The sequence below is a fragment of the Xiphophorus maculatus genome, chromosome 14, assembly GCF_002775205.1.
Source record: "Xiphophorus maculatus strain JP 163 A chromosome 14, X_maculatus-5.0-male, whole genome shotgun sequence".
Lineage (NCBI taxonomy): Eukaryota > Metazoa > Chordata > Actinopteri > Cyprinodontiformes > Poeciliidae > Xiphophorus > Xiphophorus maculatus.
This window is the reverse complement of record NC_036456.1, coordinates 22331373-22348306: the sequence shown is the minus strand read 5'-3', so window position 1 is coordinate 22348306 and position 16934 is coordinate 22331373. Positions and strand designations below refer to the sequence as shown.

At 41.8% G+C, this 16934-nt stretch overlaps 1 protein-coding gene across 1 annotated transcript; it reads right to left on the bottom strand.

Annotated features, from left to right (window-relative positions):
• Positions 1 to 3394: 3394 nt before the first annotated feature.
• On the bottom strand, positions 3395 to 16747 carry rbm46 (RNA binding motif protein 46). Its single transcript, XM_014473194.2, has 11 exons — positions 16729 to 16747; positions 14882 to 15064; positions 14043 to 14223; positions 13809 to 13965; positions 13326 to 13455; positions 12347 to 12444; positions 11403 to 11763; positions 7507 to 7706; positions 7038 to 7140; positions 4192 to 4447; positions 3395 to 3487 (listed from the first exon to the last, which is right to left on the bottom strand). Exons 1-10 carry the CDS (start codon positions 16745 to 16747, stop codon positions 4194 to 4196), a joined length of 1686 nt encoding a protein of 561 aa, XP_014328680.1. The 3' UTR covers positions 3395 to 3487; positions 4192 to 4193.
• Positions 16748 to 16934: the final 187 nt, after the last annotated feature.

Here is a 16934-nt window from a genome sequence, read left to right as displayed (position 1 = left end):
TATTAACCTCTTAATGACTTCATTTTTCTAATGCAGAACTTAGAAAAAAACGTTTTGGAACGTGTGAGAAAAAATGTTTATAAGAAACACGAGAAGTCCAGTTTTTTTTCTCGTTTAGTTTGTTCTGTGGGGGTTTGAGCCGTTTCATCCTCCGACGCAGCAGCTCATGTTCCTGAGCAGCACAAAGGAAAAAAGACTCTAATGTGAGTTAAAACAACAACAGCCCCGGTGAAAACAAAGCTGCAGAGCTCTGGGTGTGAAAACAGGAATGGAAACTAAACCCAAGGACGGAGAAGAGAGAGAGAGGGAGGGAAGAACGGAGAAAAAGAGACGTTTAGAGGAGAACAAATGCAAATGTGCAGCAGAGAGGAGAAAAGTTGTTTCTGTCCAAACAGCGTTCAAACGCTGACAGGACGCCACTTCCTGGGTTTTATAACGCCGACCTTCAGAACAGCAGGGCCTAATGTTCATTACATCAAAATGGCAGACGACTCATTAAACTTTTATTCTGACACATAATTATCCTGATGGAACATGACAGGGATTTTCACTGAGCTCCTAATGCTGCTGAATACAGAAAATAATCCACAAATCAAAGGAGCTGAAAGAGCCGAGTCATCACTTCCATGATGACATGATGGTGAACGTATGAAACTATCAGCAGTTGATCCGGGTCCATTTCAAATGGGATGGAAAGAGAAGGAAAAGAAGGAGCAAAGAAAAGTCTAAACCTGCAGAGAGAGAGAAACAAAACCGAGAAACCACAACAACAAACAGCATAAAGTAAAGGTAAAGTCTGATTTAGTCATTTAAATGATATAAAACCCACATAAGATAAAAATGAAATATTTCTATCCTTTCACAGTCAGCATTTGTTAATTAAACTCTACATCTGGACGTAAAGAAGACAGACGTCAAGGTCAACTTTATTTTAAAGCACATTTAAAAACAGCAGTGTTGCTCCAAAGTGCTTCAAGAGGCAGAAATAAAAACAATTATCAACATACGTGAGTGAAATAACCGCTGATGCAGATGTGGAGGCGAACAGACTGGAGAAGTTTAAAATGTTTGGTAAATAAATGAGTTTTATTTAAAGACTCACCAGCATCTGTTTGTTTTGGCCGGAGAAATGAAACCGTTTCAACATTTAAGCACAAAACATTTCATCTTCAGCTAGATTGATCATCAGCAATCAAAGCCTTCATTTGTTTCACAGCAGCTGAAAACACTTCATGTTTTATCTGTTTTAATAAATAGGGTGACCTTCACACAAATGAATAATTTACTTTGCACAGACCTTTCAAACTCCAGAGCTGCGCGCCTGATTTGTGATTTCCCTTTAGTCTTTGGACTCTTAAATATTTCTTTGCTCAGGTTTAGATTGTTCTGATAATCAAGGCGATTTGAAAGTCGGATTAAAAACATATATTTGTGGTTGTTCATTCACAGCGTCGGGACAAACTCAGATTCAAAATGGCTGTTTGGCTGCAGACTACACACTAAATTAACTCCAACAACGACAAACAAACCACCAGTGAAACAAACATGAATATCGACTTTCTGTGTCGGGGAACAAAAAAAAGAATAAAATAAAAATAAAGAACATTTCTGAGCTGCTCAGCTTGAACAGATCAATGAGAATAAAACACTTGAGCCAAAACAATAAAACTCAGGCTCAGAACAATAAAACACGTTCAGAGCCACAAACGTTTCAGCAGCTGCAGCTGGAAACTCGTCTGTTTGCTCTGAATGAAACTTCAGTTGGTTCAGACGGTCCTCTCGTCTTCTGTGCAGAAACTTTCCCTCCTCCTCATCCTCCTCATCCTCATCCTCATCCTCATCCTCTCCTCTCTCTCACTAACAGGTTAGAAAAACAGCGGCACGTTTTCTCTTCCTTATTACTCAGAATGTTAAAACCGGTTTCTCTACAAACGCAGGAACGTCCTGAAATCTGACCGCAAACAAATAAACCTAAACTAATCTATGCTTCGTATGGAAAGCCATTCTGGCCATTATATTAAATGGAAAAAAATTATTTAAACATAATCATAAAGAAAAACATTTAAATGAAGATTTAAAAAAGACTAATTTATTTGTTCCTGAAAATCCTTAATTAATGAAAGTTTAACTCCTGCAATGCATTTAATGACTTTATGTTAATCAATAAGGCCTTTCAAAATAAAATAATTTTTTTTAAAAATGTTTTACAAATATTAAGTATTTTGTTTCCAAGCATAAATAAGTAATTTGTAAAACAATTTAACAAAAAAAATTTATCTCCTTAAATAAATGTAGCTTCAAAATAAAAATAAAAAAGTAAAACATTTGAAAGTGGAAGATCTGAGAAAATGAATAAATGAACTTATTAATAAATAAACTTTAAAATAAGTCACCTAAATCTAAAATTTCAAAAGCAAAATACTCCTTCAACAAAAAAGACTTTTTAAATAAGTAATCTTAACAATTAAAACAAAAATCAAAAAGGTATTTTTGAAAAAGGTGCATATTAAATGTAATAATATTCCTTTCATACTATTTTAAACCAATAAAAGTGAAAAACGCTGGCCTAAAGTAAGAAAATTTTTATTTTCATTAAATTATTAACTTTATGTATGTGTTCATATTTACCTTATTATTGTACTTTAGAATTGTTTTTACAGCCATGTTGTGTTATTACTATTATTAGTGATATAATAGATTCCTGTAGATCGGCTAAATTTTTCTAAATATTTAGTTGAAATTTTTGGAAAATGCCACCATGTCTGTTAATCATAGAGAATATTAATAGTGAATTATTTCCATATTTTTATCTGAATCTGCAGAGAAAACACAAACAAACCTGATTAGTTTCTATGGCTTAAAAATAAACAGTTTTATTCCTGTTTGACATTTAAACGCTACAGTCTATTTATAATTATTAAATCTGCTTTTTTAGGCCTTTTTTCTGAGAAGTTGAAGCCTTAAAAATCATAAAATGAGTTTTGTTTTGCTTGGAGAAGCTCTTGGATTTAGACAGGTTTACATGAAAGCGGTCAGGAGCTACAAACGGGGAGATGAATCTGTTTTCAGCTGCTGAGAGGATGAGAGGAAGCGGAGAGGAGGCGGCCATTTTATCCCTGCTCCGTCTGAATCATTAGCTCAACGCGCCAACATTTCCTGAAAAGCTTCAGAAGTTGGATCTGTGGAGAAAGACGAGCTCTGCTGCTGTTTATGTAACCGGATCTGAGGGCAGGAGGTCAGATCGGGCCGGTTCTGGACTCGGTGGGACATGATGAGGAGATGAGGACAGAGAGACGGGAAGATGAGAGGACGTTCTGAGATCTGACAAACGCCAGGAAAACCAGAGAACCGTTGCGTTAACTCCGAATATCAAACGGAGAGAAGAGAGTGAGCGGCTGGAAACCTGCATGGACACACTGCTGCCTGCCTTCCTCACCCTCCTCTTCCTCCGGGGACGCAGCTCGCTCCCTGGGCGACAAACGACTCCCTGCAATCAGGAAAAAACAAAAACAAACAGTTTCTACACATTCTGTCCAATAGAGGTAAGAAAAGAAGGTTTCCATGGCACCAAGGTGAAGGACAAACCTTCATCAAACAAAAGAGATAAACGGACCATCATCATCATCATCATGATGAGTGAGGCTCCTCTATAGAAGCAGCGGTTTGTGTTAACACAATGCCAAGAAGGAAAGACATCAGCAATCAGTAAAAGCTCTACGACGGAAAATACAATCAAAATGTTTCATTTAATCTCCGGATCGGTTTTAAATTCTGGATTTATAAAGTTACAGCTGATCTCGTTTCTCATTGTTACTTTACCAAGAGGACAGCTTTTCATCCACTTTCTCTTTATTTTCTTCTTCTACTCCATATTCATAAGAGAGTTTCTAATTCCAAGTTTGACCAAAAGTTTTTTTCTCAGAATTTGAACCTTTTTCCTCAGACTTGACTTTTTCTCCAAATTTTGGCATTTTTATCAGATTCTGACTTTAATCTTCTGAGATCAAAAGTCAGAATTCTGAATGAAAAAATGTCTGAATTATTGTTTTTGTCAGTGGCCCTAAACATAAAGACCTGCTCTGAGAACGTAGCTTAACAAAAATAATCTCTTGTTTCCATTTTGTACAGACGGATGTGAAAACACATTAGCTTGAGGTGAGATAAGTGAAGTGTGGAGAGTTTTAGCCTCACCGTCAGTAGAACGGAGACTGGGAGTTGAAGTAGAGCCGCTGGGCTTGGGACGCAGCGGGGGAGAAGGCGGAGAGAGAGGGCAGGGGGGAGATGGGGAAGGGTGACGGCGGCGGAGGAGGAGGAGCGGGCAGGCAGGGCGTGAAGGTGCGGCCGCCGCAGCTCAGGAGGCTGGGGCTGCAGTCGGACGGCGACATGGCGAGCGGCGGAGAGAGGCTGCTGGGAGAATCAAAGGAAGCTCCGGTCAGGATGGACGAATCTGGACGGAAACAGAGGAGGTTGGGAATGAGACGCAAAGGTCTGGATAAAACTTCACCTGGTTATGGCAGCAAAAATAAATCATCTGAGGTTCACCAGATTAATAACTTTTCATCAATTAGTATGGAATGATCAACTTCCAGAAAACTGAAAAACTGCCGAAACGCTGAGTTCCTTTAAATCAAGATTGTTAGATTTACTTTTGATTAGAGGTAAATGAAACATTGATCAACATATTTGATTTGTTTTTGCTCAAAGTGTTTATGATGTAAAGAACTTTAAACTTCCTTGTTGCTGAAATGTTTTTCATTAATCAATTTGACTATAATAAACGGAAGAGAAACAAACAGTTTAGTGAGAACAAAATCCAGATGAAACCGTTTTCCTCATGAGAGATTCTTCTTCTTCTTCTTCTGCAGCAGGAGGATTCAGACATGAAGACATCAAGAAGAGATGAAATAGAAATAAATATATTTAAAATAAACCCTATAAGGATATTTTTTATCAGAACCAAAGATATTCAGGCTCCTGTGCAGCAGAGAGAGGATAAAAAATTCATGCAGTTTGAGAGTTTAATAAAAAAATCCTCCAGTGGATGAAACTCCTGCTGCTCTCCTTTGATTAAGCTGGTTCTGGTCCAGAATGAGATTCTCTAAACTCTTTAGATAGGAGCAGCTTTCTGCAGCTCTGACCGATTCTACCACTTTGTCTCTTTTTCCATTTCATGCTGATGTCCGAATTTCATTGGTTCTGGATTAATGGACCGGTCCGGCTCCGTCGCAGAAACACCAAAGTCTGATTTATTTATAGGAAAATGTCGTTCAAAGAAATAAAAACCTAAGAGATTTGACCAAATCTGAGCCTGACATTTCAGACCTGCTGGTTCAGGAAGAAAAAAAACTGAAAAAAAGATTTTTGAACTAAAAATTTTGCGCATTTTGTTGACAAAATAACTTGGTGCTTAGTTTTAACATTTAAAATAAAATATCTATAATACAGTTTTTGAATACATTTCAATTAATTAAAGACATGCAATTACCTCATTAAAAATTTGAACTCTAAAACACTAATTAAACCATAAAAGTCGTACAAGTTGCAGGCCTTCAGTCTCTGACTAGACTGAAGAGATTTAAATCAATACTGACATTTTGCGACAAGCTGCTTTAATGATGAATTAGGTTTGCATTGCAGAAAAGCCAAAGTTTCAGTGAAATGGAAAATGTCATTTGGATTATTGAGCTGAATGGAAAGGTTTCCTGAGAAAATCTTCCAAAAATCATTTTGGTTCTTAATCCTCAGAGCTAGCAGACAGGAAGTAACACTGGTTACCAACGGTTACCACATAAACCCAAACAGAAACCAACTTAACCTAAAACAGCAGACGAGTTCAGACCAGCCTCCTACTGATGTAGCTAAAGAAGCAACACTGAAACGTTCCCCAGCTTCCAGGTGAGGATCATTAAAACATCTGGAATATTTTAAATGAATCATTAAAAAGTCGGGAATAAATAACTGGCTCCGACTGTCAGAGTTTTCGTCAGAGGCAGAGCTGCAGCCGCTCCACTGGGCGCCAACATGGCCGCCAACATGGCCGCTCTGTCAGCCCTGCTCTCCAGACTATCCAGGTGTTTCTCTTCCAGCCTCGTCGCTCCTTCAGGGTTCAGATGATCTGCTGTGTGACTTGGTAAATCAATGTTCCAGTCTGAGCTGCTGGGACCTAAACAGATGATGGCGGCTGAAACTCCAGCAGCAGCTGCAGTGAGTTTTGAACGTGTGAGTGGAGACGTGCTGCAGGTTGTTATCACCTCATCATTAAAACTAAAGGGTCATTGTTTACGACGCTCAACTCCATCCATAAAACATGCAGCTGCTGTCAGACACACAGGCTGCATATCTCTGCATACGTTTCCGAGCCAGCGCCACGCCCCGCTGACCTTTTAACAAACCGGAGGAAGTGACGCGTGGGGAGCAGCCAGAGTTACGTTCAACACAGCCGCAGGCTGGAATCAGCTCCGGCCACGACTCACCGATCAACTCTGACTCCAAACCTCAGAAAAAACCAGCTCAGATGAACCAGCAGCAGAATCAGATTTCAGTAGGAGGAATAATGGAACCAAAGGGTTTCTGTCCTTTTAAACATTTATGTCATTTTAACCAGATTTTTAATCAAATCAAGAAGAAATGTTTGATGAAAGCAGAGATCAGCCAAACTGCAGGCCAGCAGAAATCAGCTCAATTCAAAACTAGTTTATTGATCCCAGACAAAAATTCAATGTCATATTATTCAGAGTTGTAGACACTGATGGCTGTGGACAGGACGGGGCTCCTCTAGCAGTCTGTATTGCAACGTACTCTAGAAGCCTCTGACTGAACACAATCTATATAATTTAATTTCTTTTTTATTCTCTTTAAAACTAATATAAACAGGACTAAAACTGGTTCAGTAAAGAAATGTTTCTGTCCTCAATATCGAATATTTCCATTTCCTTCCTGTTTGTGTCTCAGATTTCCCAGCCAATCAGGCGGCTCCATGTCAGTAGCCCAACATGGACGCCGTGTTCCTGCAGACTGCGGTGTGAGTGAGACGTTACCCAGGTTCCACAGTGTGGTCTGGGCAGCCAGCTCCTTGGCGTCGTCCAGCAGCACACACAGCTTATCAGGGATGTAGGTGGCTCGCGTGGACGGCAGCACCACCTACACACACACACACACATACACACACACACACAGAGAGAGAGAGGAATGAAGAATGTGGCCTCGGGTTTCTGTTGTGAAGGTCGGTGTTGTCAGGTTCTGCTGCTGCTTGTTTCTGTAAAAGTGAAGCTTCCTGAGGTGAAGCAGGTGAAGCCAAACCAGATGTTTCTGTTTCACAGCGCTGAACAGCTGCTCTGTGGGATCCTAATGCTTTAGAACAGCTGATCATTAAAGATACGGTTCAGTTCAAGATGTTGGCTCTTCAATAAGTGGGTCATGAACTACAGGCTGCTGTGTAAATATCAAGGTGTGAGAGAGGCTACCAGCACAGCGTGTGTGTGTGGGGCGGTGTGTGTGTGTGTGGACCTTGTAGATGAGCAGCAGTTTCCCGTCCTGTCCTGGGGTGGAGTACAGGTGGTACTCGGGTGGAGACCAGCAGTTCTTGTGGCAGTGGTACTCCAGCAGGCTGACGGCCGAGCCGATCTGGCTCTGCTTCAGGGCGAGCAGACTGATGGGCGTCAGGGGGGTGCAGGGCAGCAGGGGGAACATGAAGCGCTCCGGGTCCTCTGAACCACACACACACACACACCATCTATTTAAATCAGATTATTTTAGTAAAACATCCAGGTCACACTAATAACAACAAACTGATGCTAAATTTCTTGAAGAATCAAAAGTTAGTTTCATTTTCTGTACGTCTTCAAAATAGTCAGACTGGAGGAAACTGGTTTCCATGGAAACATTGGCAGATAACAAGAAGGCTGAATAGATCATAATAGACGTTTTCTGTTTTACTCTGTTTTATCAAATTATATCCAGCTTGGTCCAGTTTTATCCAGTATTTTTAAAGTTTTATCCAATTTTATCCTGTTTTATTGTGTTTTGATGGACAGTAAAATATGATGCTACAGTGAGTTGTAATAATAAACAGAATTAAAAAGAATTTATAGTAAACACTCTTTCACAACGTCACATCTGCTCCTAACAGTTTTAAACGCCATGAAGATGAAAATAAACTAATGTTAACGCTTGTTGTAAAATAATCTTAGGATAAAAAATGTAAGTTAATGTCAGTTGGAGAGCCAGCAGGCTGTTTTAATTCAGTTTATTTATGCAGCACATCATCTCAATTCAATTTACAAAAAACAAACAAAAACAGAGCAGAGATTTCTAAGCAGCAGCTGAATGTGTGTCTTGTTGTCCAGAACGTCTCGTTTCTGTCCAAAGTGTCATAAAGCCTCACTGAGAGCCTGACGACCCGATTCTGCACTGCGCTGATCATTAAACCCAGAGCCTGGAAATATTGTTGCAACATTTCATCATTTGCTCCATGCTGCTCTCAGAAAATTCAGACATTTTGTTTGGTATTTTGTAAAGTGAGGAGAAGCTCAGAGGAGTTAGCGCTGTCGTACACAGAAGTGGGAGGGAACTGTGGATGAACTGGTACCAGAACCGACCCGTTGATTTACCTGACTTACTGTAACCTGGACACACTGAGCTAAGCTAGTGGTTATATGAGTATCAGTGAATATGTCGCTGCCCTTGTTATGAATGACTTTTATGTCTGACAGCTTAAAGCAATAAAGCTGCAGTCCACATTTACAATCTTTCTAATCATCTCAACGAGACCAGAGCTATTTATATGCTAAACAGCTATAAATAATATTTTAATGACTTTTTTCTGGTAGAAAATATTTTAAAAAAGGTACAAAACCCCTGAATGGCCCTGAAGTGATGGGAAGAGGCTCCATGCGAGTCTTTTCTGTCCTGATGTTTGTGACGTTGTTTTGATACGTTTCTGATCCCAGTTGAGTCTAAGCCTGTGTTGAAGCTACAGCTCCTCTAATTAACGACGCTCTTCATCACCTCGTCTCATCTCTTCATTAAGACACCATGATGGAGTGACTGACTTCCTCTTTAGAGGGTTTTTACCCCAGAAAACCTTAGCTCAGCAGCCGAGACGCCCAGATTACCCACAATGCTCTCTGGTAACTGAACCTGACGTCCTGAATTATCACTATTAGCTGTTAGGAGACAAAACATAACTAACTAAGTGTTGCTGATCAGCCCCATCAGTGTAAAACACTTTAATGTCCTGATTAGATGGGGATGAATGCTGCTCTCTGCTTTGGTCTTATTTATGAAACTGATTAGTGTTCAAGATGTTGTGCAACAAATGATGCATGTTTGTTTGAGAAACACTTTGAAGTTGTTTGGGTAATTATGTCCCTCATTACTCCCCATAGAGGGTTTGTCTCCAGGACAACAGGACGTGGACGGGTTCACGTGTTTAATGGGTGAGACAGTCTCTCACTGTCATTGTTTAGAGATGATTAAGCAACTATTCACTCACTTCCTGCCTGGCAGCCATGTTGTTTGTTTATGTTTGGCTCCATGATTTGTGGAGCGCCTTGAGCTTGGAAGTAAAACTGTCAGACTGGAAATATTTAAAGCTTCAAGCTGATTCAACCTCTGCAGTGAAGTCTGGAGCTCAGGTTCACTTCCTGTTTTAACTAAATATAAACAAGCTGAACTGACTTTAATTAAATATAACTCCATTCACTGCCTCTCTTCCAGGCAGCTTCAGCGTCACTAAGTTGGTTTTATTTAGATGTTTTTGTGCTCCTGCTCAGCCTCTACTGATCAGATGTTTTGGTGACTTTAAATGGCTTCCTGCCGGTTTGATGGCTTGGTTTCTGCTACGGCAATGAAAGTAAAGGGACTTTTCCTTTAAGGGATTTTCATTCAACTAACTATTATGTGGTTTAAACTCTCTAAAATCAACTAATCAATTGACCAAACTTCTGACTAACCAACCAACAAACCCACTGACTGAAACATCAGCCAGACCAATAAATCAATAATAGAAACTAACCAACATCAAAATCAGCTGCAGACCCAACGACTCACTGACCAACTAACGGTTCAACCAACTGACTGAACGACGATCAGATCAACCAAACTAGAAACCAGCCCAGAGATGACCAACATACAAACTGAAAGTTTTCTGAATACAGACAAATTTCAGCAGGTTTCATGGCTTTCACTGCCTTCTGTAACTCGATGAATTAATCGTCCAGCCCTTGCTCCCCTGCTGTACCCATCTTTTCGTGGACAATAAAAAAAAATTTGTCCTGATTATTGTTTTTCTCATTATGGAGTTGTTGAGTCCCACTTGCAACAACCTGCAGGCCAGATTTATTGGAAAAAGGATCTTTTGTTTCAGTGTTTTTGTAATCACTCATCACTATTCCATCTCTCCTTTCTGCTATATGTGCTCTACCCACATCCTGCCATGAATCATTCATGGCTCATTTGTGGGAGAGCTCATTTTAAAACTTTTATTTACAGGAAATATCTGCAGGCGTCATGAAAAAGGGTTGTAGCTTCACAGTTGGATTAATACAGAGTGTTTGTAACCTTTATCCTGGAAAGCACAGCCTGCATTTAAAGACAAAGTGGACGTTTGAGGACGTCTCTCCAGAGACACCTTGAGGGCGAAGAAGGTTTTAATATTGGAGAAGCAACGCGGAGCACGAGTGAGCTCTCAGGAGAGGAAGCATGGACGTCCATGTGGTCAGGCTGAAGGGAAGCCTGGGGTGTTTAGTTTGGTAAGAGGCCTCTTACCAAACTGCTCAGAAACACAAAGGTCAGGATCTGATCTAAAGTCAGAGAATTCAACTCCTCAAACTAAAAGATCAAATCTGTCCTCGTTTGTTTTTATCTGACTTAAAAGCAGTTTTAGGCCATAAAATAAAGTTTAAAAGTGACAGAGGGGCTGTTTGAGATGTTAAAAAAGAAATCTGTCTTAAAGCTGCAGAAGCTAGCATCGCGATCTCTGCTCTTGGTGGCTCAGCCAATCAGCACTAAGCAAAATAAATGCAGCTCCTGGATTGGCCAGCCTGTGGTGTGTCAAGCGTTTCGGTGTCAGCTTGCAGAGCAAATGCTTAAAGGCTGAACTTTGACTAGGCGTGGGGGCGGGGCTTGGCTGTAGAGGTGAACAGGTGTTTGGGGGCGGGGCTCGGCTGTAGAGGTGAACAGGTGTTTGGGGGCGGGGCTCGGCTGTAGAGGTGAACAGGTGTTTGGGGGCGGGGCTCGGCTGTAGAGGTGAACAGGTGTTTGTGTGATTACGTTCAATAAAATGAAAAGAGTTTGAACCATAAAGAGAAACGAAGCTACACCAACAGCCTTTATGTGTTTACAGCAGATGTAAAATCTAATCATGTCTCTAGAGTTTCAGGTTGTGTTCAAGCCTTCCTCACCTCCTCCGTTGTAATAGGGGTTTCCCAAGCGAGTCTGCAGGGGCGTGGCTCTGAGCGAGCAGTGGCCGTCGCCGATGCCCCCCGCGGCCGTGTTTCCCAGGTAACCCCTGGTGTTGTACCTCCGCCCGGCGGCGCTCCCGTCCTTGATCCCGGCCGGCTTGGCCAGGGTGACCTCCACGGTGGCGCCGTCGATCTGGGCGCCGTTCATCAGGGTGAGGGCGGCGATGGCGTCGCTGCGGCTGCGGTAGTGGATGAAGGCGTAGTCGGTGAGCTTCTTGACGCGCTCCACGGAGCCGGGTTTGAAGCTGGAGAACTCCCGGTGGAGCGTTTCCTCCGTCGTGTCCATCATCAGGTTACGCACCTGCAGCAGGAGGACAGACAGGGTCAGCTGGCAACAGGTGGGGGGTCACACTTCAGAACCAGTCCTGGTGCTCTCTGTAATGACCGTCAGGCTGTGTCTGTGTGTGTGTGTGTGTGTGTGTGTGTGTGTGTGTGTGTGTGTGTGTGTGTGGGTGTGTGTGTGTGTGTGTGTGTGTGTGTGTTGACTGTAGGGAGACGCGTCACCCTGCTGAGCTGCTCAGAGGAAAATCAATGACTCACGTCTCCAGGCCTCTAATTGTTTTCCACTTAAAGCTCATCTGAGGAACATTTCAAGCAGCAGCAGCAGTGGGAGTCTCTCCAGGTGGGATCTTCAGCCTTGAACACAGCTCTGATCCGGAGCTTAAATTCACTCCCCACCGGCACGCGGGCCAGGATAATTATGGGGTTTTAATGATTTTCCTTACCTTTCAATGACTTTCAAGAACAAAAACTCTGTAAAATATTTGAGTTTATGGGTGATTTTTCTCATTAATCCAAACTGCAGTTTTCTGGTGGAATCCAGGCTCAATATTTGACCAATGTAGCCGTCGTGTTAGCAGGCGGAAACGGACGGGGGTACGTACGTAGAGGACCCGAACACGTTGCATCACCTCCTCATCCACATCCTTCTCCGGCTCCGCCCAGTCCACCTGGATGGAGTGGCCCCACAGCTGGAAGGTTCCTGCAGGAACAACAGAACCAGCTCACAACCAGAACCAGTTGACAACCAGAACACTATGAACTCTGACAGTGGAAACAAGGAGCTGCTCTCGTGTTTCTCAGCTGTTTTCCAGAATAAAAGTCAAATAAATCAGATTGAAAAGGTTTTTCTGGAAGTGTTCTGGTGTGGGCGGGGCTTCAGTCCAGGTGAAGCCACCTGCTGGGCAGCTGAACTTCAGCTTAAACTGGATCCAAATGGATCCATACTGGTGTTGAACTCAAACCCAGTTTGTCCCAAAGGTTCTCCACAGTGATCCAAGAGGCTGACGAAGTCAGATGAAAAACAATAAGCTGTTGGATGATGGGGTGTACTTACTTTTTATCACATCAATCTCTCATGTTGGCTTCAAGTTTCTTCTGTTGTTTTTGATCATTTCAGATCCGTTTATTACATCCTGATGCATCAAACCCTGAGGAGTTATTGGTAATAAATGTAAACATTAAGCTCTGTGGTTTATATTATATTATATTATATTATATTTAACGTGGTCTTGTTTTACAGTCTGTCTGGACGTTAATTTATGTGTTTATTCAGTTTCTACAGCGCTGATGCTGAGAACTGATTTAGGGATTTGACCTATTCATAAACTCTTTACTGCGCTGCATTCACTGACACCAGGAATTCTGAGTTTCTCCTCACTAACTGGGGAAGATAACGGAGCAGGAAGTAGATTCCATCGAGATCAGGACGACGTCTTTAACTCAGACTGATTCACCTGCTCCATGACTCACCTGCTTCATCATCCTGTTCTTAAAAAGCAGATCACAACAGTGTGTTGCTATGCTGTGCCTCCCCCTGCTGGACGCAGACAGGAAGTGACAGGGGCGGTGTGGAGACAGTACCGGGTATGAGCGTCCTGCGGGCCATGGCAGCCGCCTTGTGGGACTCGTACTCCACGAAGGCGAAGCCTCGGTTGCGGCTCTTATCCATAGAGCTGGGGTAGACGATGACGTCCACCACGCCGTCCGTCACCTGGGAGCACATGCCCCCACACACACACACACACACACACACACACACACACACACACACACACACACTCTGACTCATGAGGACAAGCTGTCACTTTAAATCCAGACACATGACAGCAGCTGCTCTGAGATCAGCTGGACTGACAGGACAGAAGCAGCATAACGTGAAACAACCTGGACAGGTGAGCCTCTGATTGGCTGATCAGGTGGTGTTCACATTCAGGTTTTATGAAAGTTTTTACTGTCCTTTTAACCCTATGATAGAAGGAGGATTTAAAGAAATAGCCCAGGTCCAAGAGTAGCTGAACACATTTAGTTTGAATTGAGTAAAGAGAAACGGCGCGTGTTAACCACCTTCTTCATCTCCTCCATGATCTCCTCCTTCTTCTTGTCTTTGGGGATGGAGCCGATGAAGAGGCGGCAGTTGTCCAGACTCACGCAGACGCCGATGAACTTCCCGGGTCGGACCTCACAGTTGTCCAGCATCTGGATGGCCCGCTGAGCCGCTTCTCTGGACCAGAACCGACAGCGTCATTCACTAATCTGCTCAGCTCACCTGGCGGGACCGACGCAGTCACGGAGCGCCACCTGTTGGTGTACATGACGAAGGCGTAGCCGCGGTTCTCTCCGCTGAACTCCATCATGAGGCGGAACTCGTAGATCTTGCCGGCCTTCTCGAACAGCGGCACCAGCTCGTCCTCGAACATGTCTCTGGGGATCTTCCCCACGAAGACCTCGCAGCCCCGCGGCGGCGCCGGCCCCTCCCAACCTGGACCGCACAGCCAGGGTCAGAGTCTCATCTACCACAGCTAACAGTTTAAATGTGCAAATGTCAGAGGTCACTAAAATACCCACTACTAAATAGATACAAATCTGCAGCACCCTGCTAAGCTGCATCACTGCCACTAATGACAATCTTTAATAACTGATTATGCAATTTATCAAGTATTCTGACTATTATTCTAATATTCAGATGATCAAATATTCAGATAGCTAATCAATTACTCTGATGATTACTCAAATATTCTGACAAATAATTTAATATTTAATAAAAATTTTGACGATTGATCAATTATTCAATCGTCAATCTGCCAGATAAAAATTTGGCAGATTCTGCTGATTTTTCATAAAACCACTTAATTTTATACAATATTAGAAAAACATAAAAAAAATTAAATGTGCGTGTGGAAGTGACAGAAATGACTGCTGGACTTCAGCTGTGAGAGTTTATCGTATCATTTATCGTCATAAATTTCTTGTCACGATCAGAATTCTGATTTATTATTTTGGAAAACTGAAAACTTTGTTTTGAAATAAAATGAATTAAAGTTTGTTGTTGTATGGTGATAAAATGTTGAAAACATCAGCGCAGTAGAGTGAAGCTTTAATCTCATGGTGTTTTATTTCCTGTTTGGACTCTGGTTTACCTGGCGGCGGGCCGCCGTACTTCCTCTGGCCGTTCTCCTGCACCATGTTGTATCCCGTCTTCTCCATCAGAGCCAGCAGAGCCATCTCCTTTGCACACGACACCCTGAAGTCATCTCTGTTCGCCGGCAGGTCCACGTCCCCGGAGTCCCCGTCCAGGTCCTCGTCGGATGACCTGTCCCCGTCTGTCCAATGAGAAGCACCGCGGTTAGCATTCTGCAGCTCACCTGATGCTGTACAGCTTGACTGTCATATTAAATGTTACAATAAAGTCTAAATCATTACGAGAAAAAGAAAAGAACTCTTCACAATGAACTGGATTACAGACGAATACCTGAGACTACAGTTCTACTCCTTCTTGTTGAAATTAACTTAGATCATTTACAGAAATACAAAAATACATTAAATCAACATGTTGGTGCTTTTACACAAACATGTTGTGTTTTAAAACATTACAAACTTGGTAATGTTTTCATAAATCACCAGTTGTATTTTTCAATGCATAATAATCCAGTTCTGGTTTCACTGGCCAAACTAAGGGAGGCTGCTTGATAAAAAATAACAACAATTTTTACAGAGTTTGTGTTTTAAAGAATCTGTAACAGGGTTAAAATAATACAATTATTATTATTATTATTATACTCACCCTCTGCAGTTCTTTTAGTTAATCCAAAAATATGAATAAACCTCAAACATGAAGGTTTAAGAAAGTAACCATGAATTTTAGCTTTATTAGGAAAATATCTATTTATGAGCAACTATTGGGCAACTAAAAGAAAAACACACATTTTCACACCTGACTTTCGCATTTTCATTATTTTCAATTAATATTAACTCAAAACTTTCATATAAACATTTCTGACATTAAAAAACAAAACAATCAGTGACCAATATGGCCGCCCTTCTTTTCAATAACAGCGATCGGGTTCCATTCATTGCCTCCCAGAGAGTTGGACTGGTTTCCTTCACTGGAAATCTCCCATTTAAAACCCACCCACCAGTTCTAATTGGGTTCAGTTCAGGTGAGGAAGGCCCATGCTACCAGTTTTGCTTCTTTTACACATTTATTTTCTAGCAAGAGGAGGAGGAATCATTTGAAAGAGGGAGACTTCTTCCTGAACCATTGATGGAAGAAAGTGTCTAAAAACTGGCAGAAGGTCTGGAGTTTATTTTGACCCCATCTTCACCCTGAAAAGGTCTGACCAGTTCTTTTTAATCATACCAGTCCATACCAGTACCCCATCTCCACCTTGTTGACGTTGGACTCAAAGTGAAGCTCTGAGCCAGTTACTGATCAACCCACGGGACCGTCCATCTGGTCCAATAAGAGTCACTCTCGTTTCATCCATTAAATCTTTTAACAATCTGCCTTGAAGTGTTTCTTGCTCCAGTTTAGACACTCCTAATAATAACACACACCTTGATACAGGGTGTTAACCTCTTTAGGCCGCACCCTCCCTTTTTATACAACGAAATATCAACTGCTATGCTTAAATTCATTCAAGTTTATCCAGCTTGGAATTGGGAAAAATGCCTCGTAATGATGATACGGTCAAAATTCTCATTTTCCTAAAGATTTCACAGAGCTGATTTAAACCAATAGTGACGAATAAAATAGTTTATCTGAAACTTCAAAATGTTCAAATTCAAATTTTTATCACAATTACATAAACTTTCAGCATCATTATCGTCAAATTAGCAACATTTTCAGCAGCTAAACTTAGATAAACAGCCATTAAAAGTTAGCTAAACATGCTAGCGGCTCACCAATATAAAGACGTTCCGAAAATTTAAGTCAAGTCAAATTATTTCCTAAAACTTTAGCAAACGACTTAAATTAAACTCTTACCGCCTCTGTGCTGTGGCATTGTCCCCTCTGAGTGAATTATTCGCCTTCTTTGCGGTAATAAAACCTCAGGAGAGACGAGCGGAGCTCCGGTCTTCGGTCAAAACTTCGCCGGGAAGAGAAGGAAGGTTGCCTGGCAACGGTGAGAGGAGTTCAGAGCCGTTCGAGGAAACTGATCCTTACGCGACTTACGTTTAGCCAATCAGAGT

Bases quoted from the DNA above. Each gene is read 5' to 3' on its own strand.
- rbm46 (XM_014473194.2), bottom strand. The intron at 12,445-13,325 runs GTACTGTCTCCA...TTGTTCCTGCAG, and splicing joins CCGCAGGACGCTCATACCCG to GAACCTTCCAGCTGTGGGGC. The intron at 7,707-11,402 runs GTGAGGAAGGCT...TGTGTGGTTCAG, and splicing joins CCCCTATTACAACGGAGGAG to AGGACCCGGAGCGCTTCATG.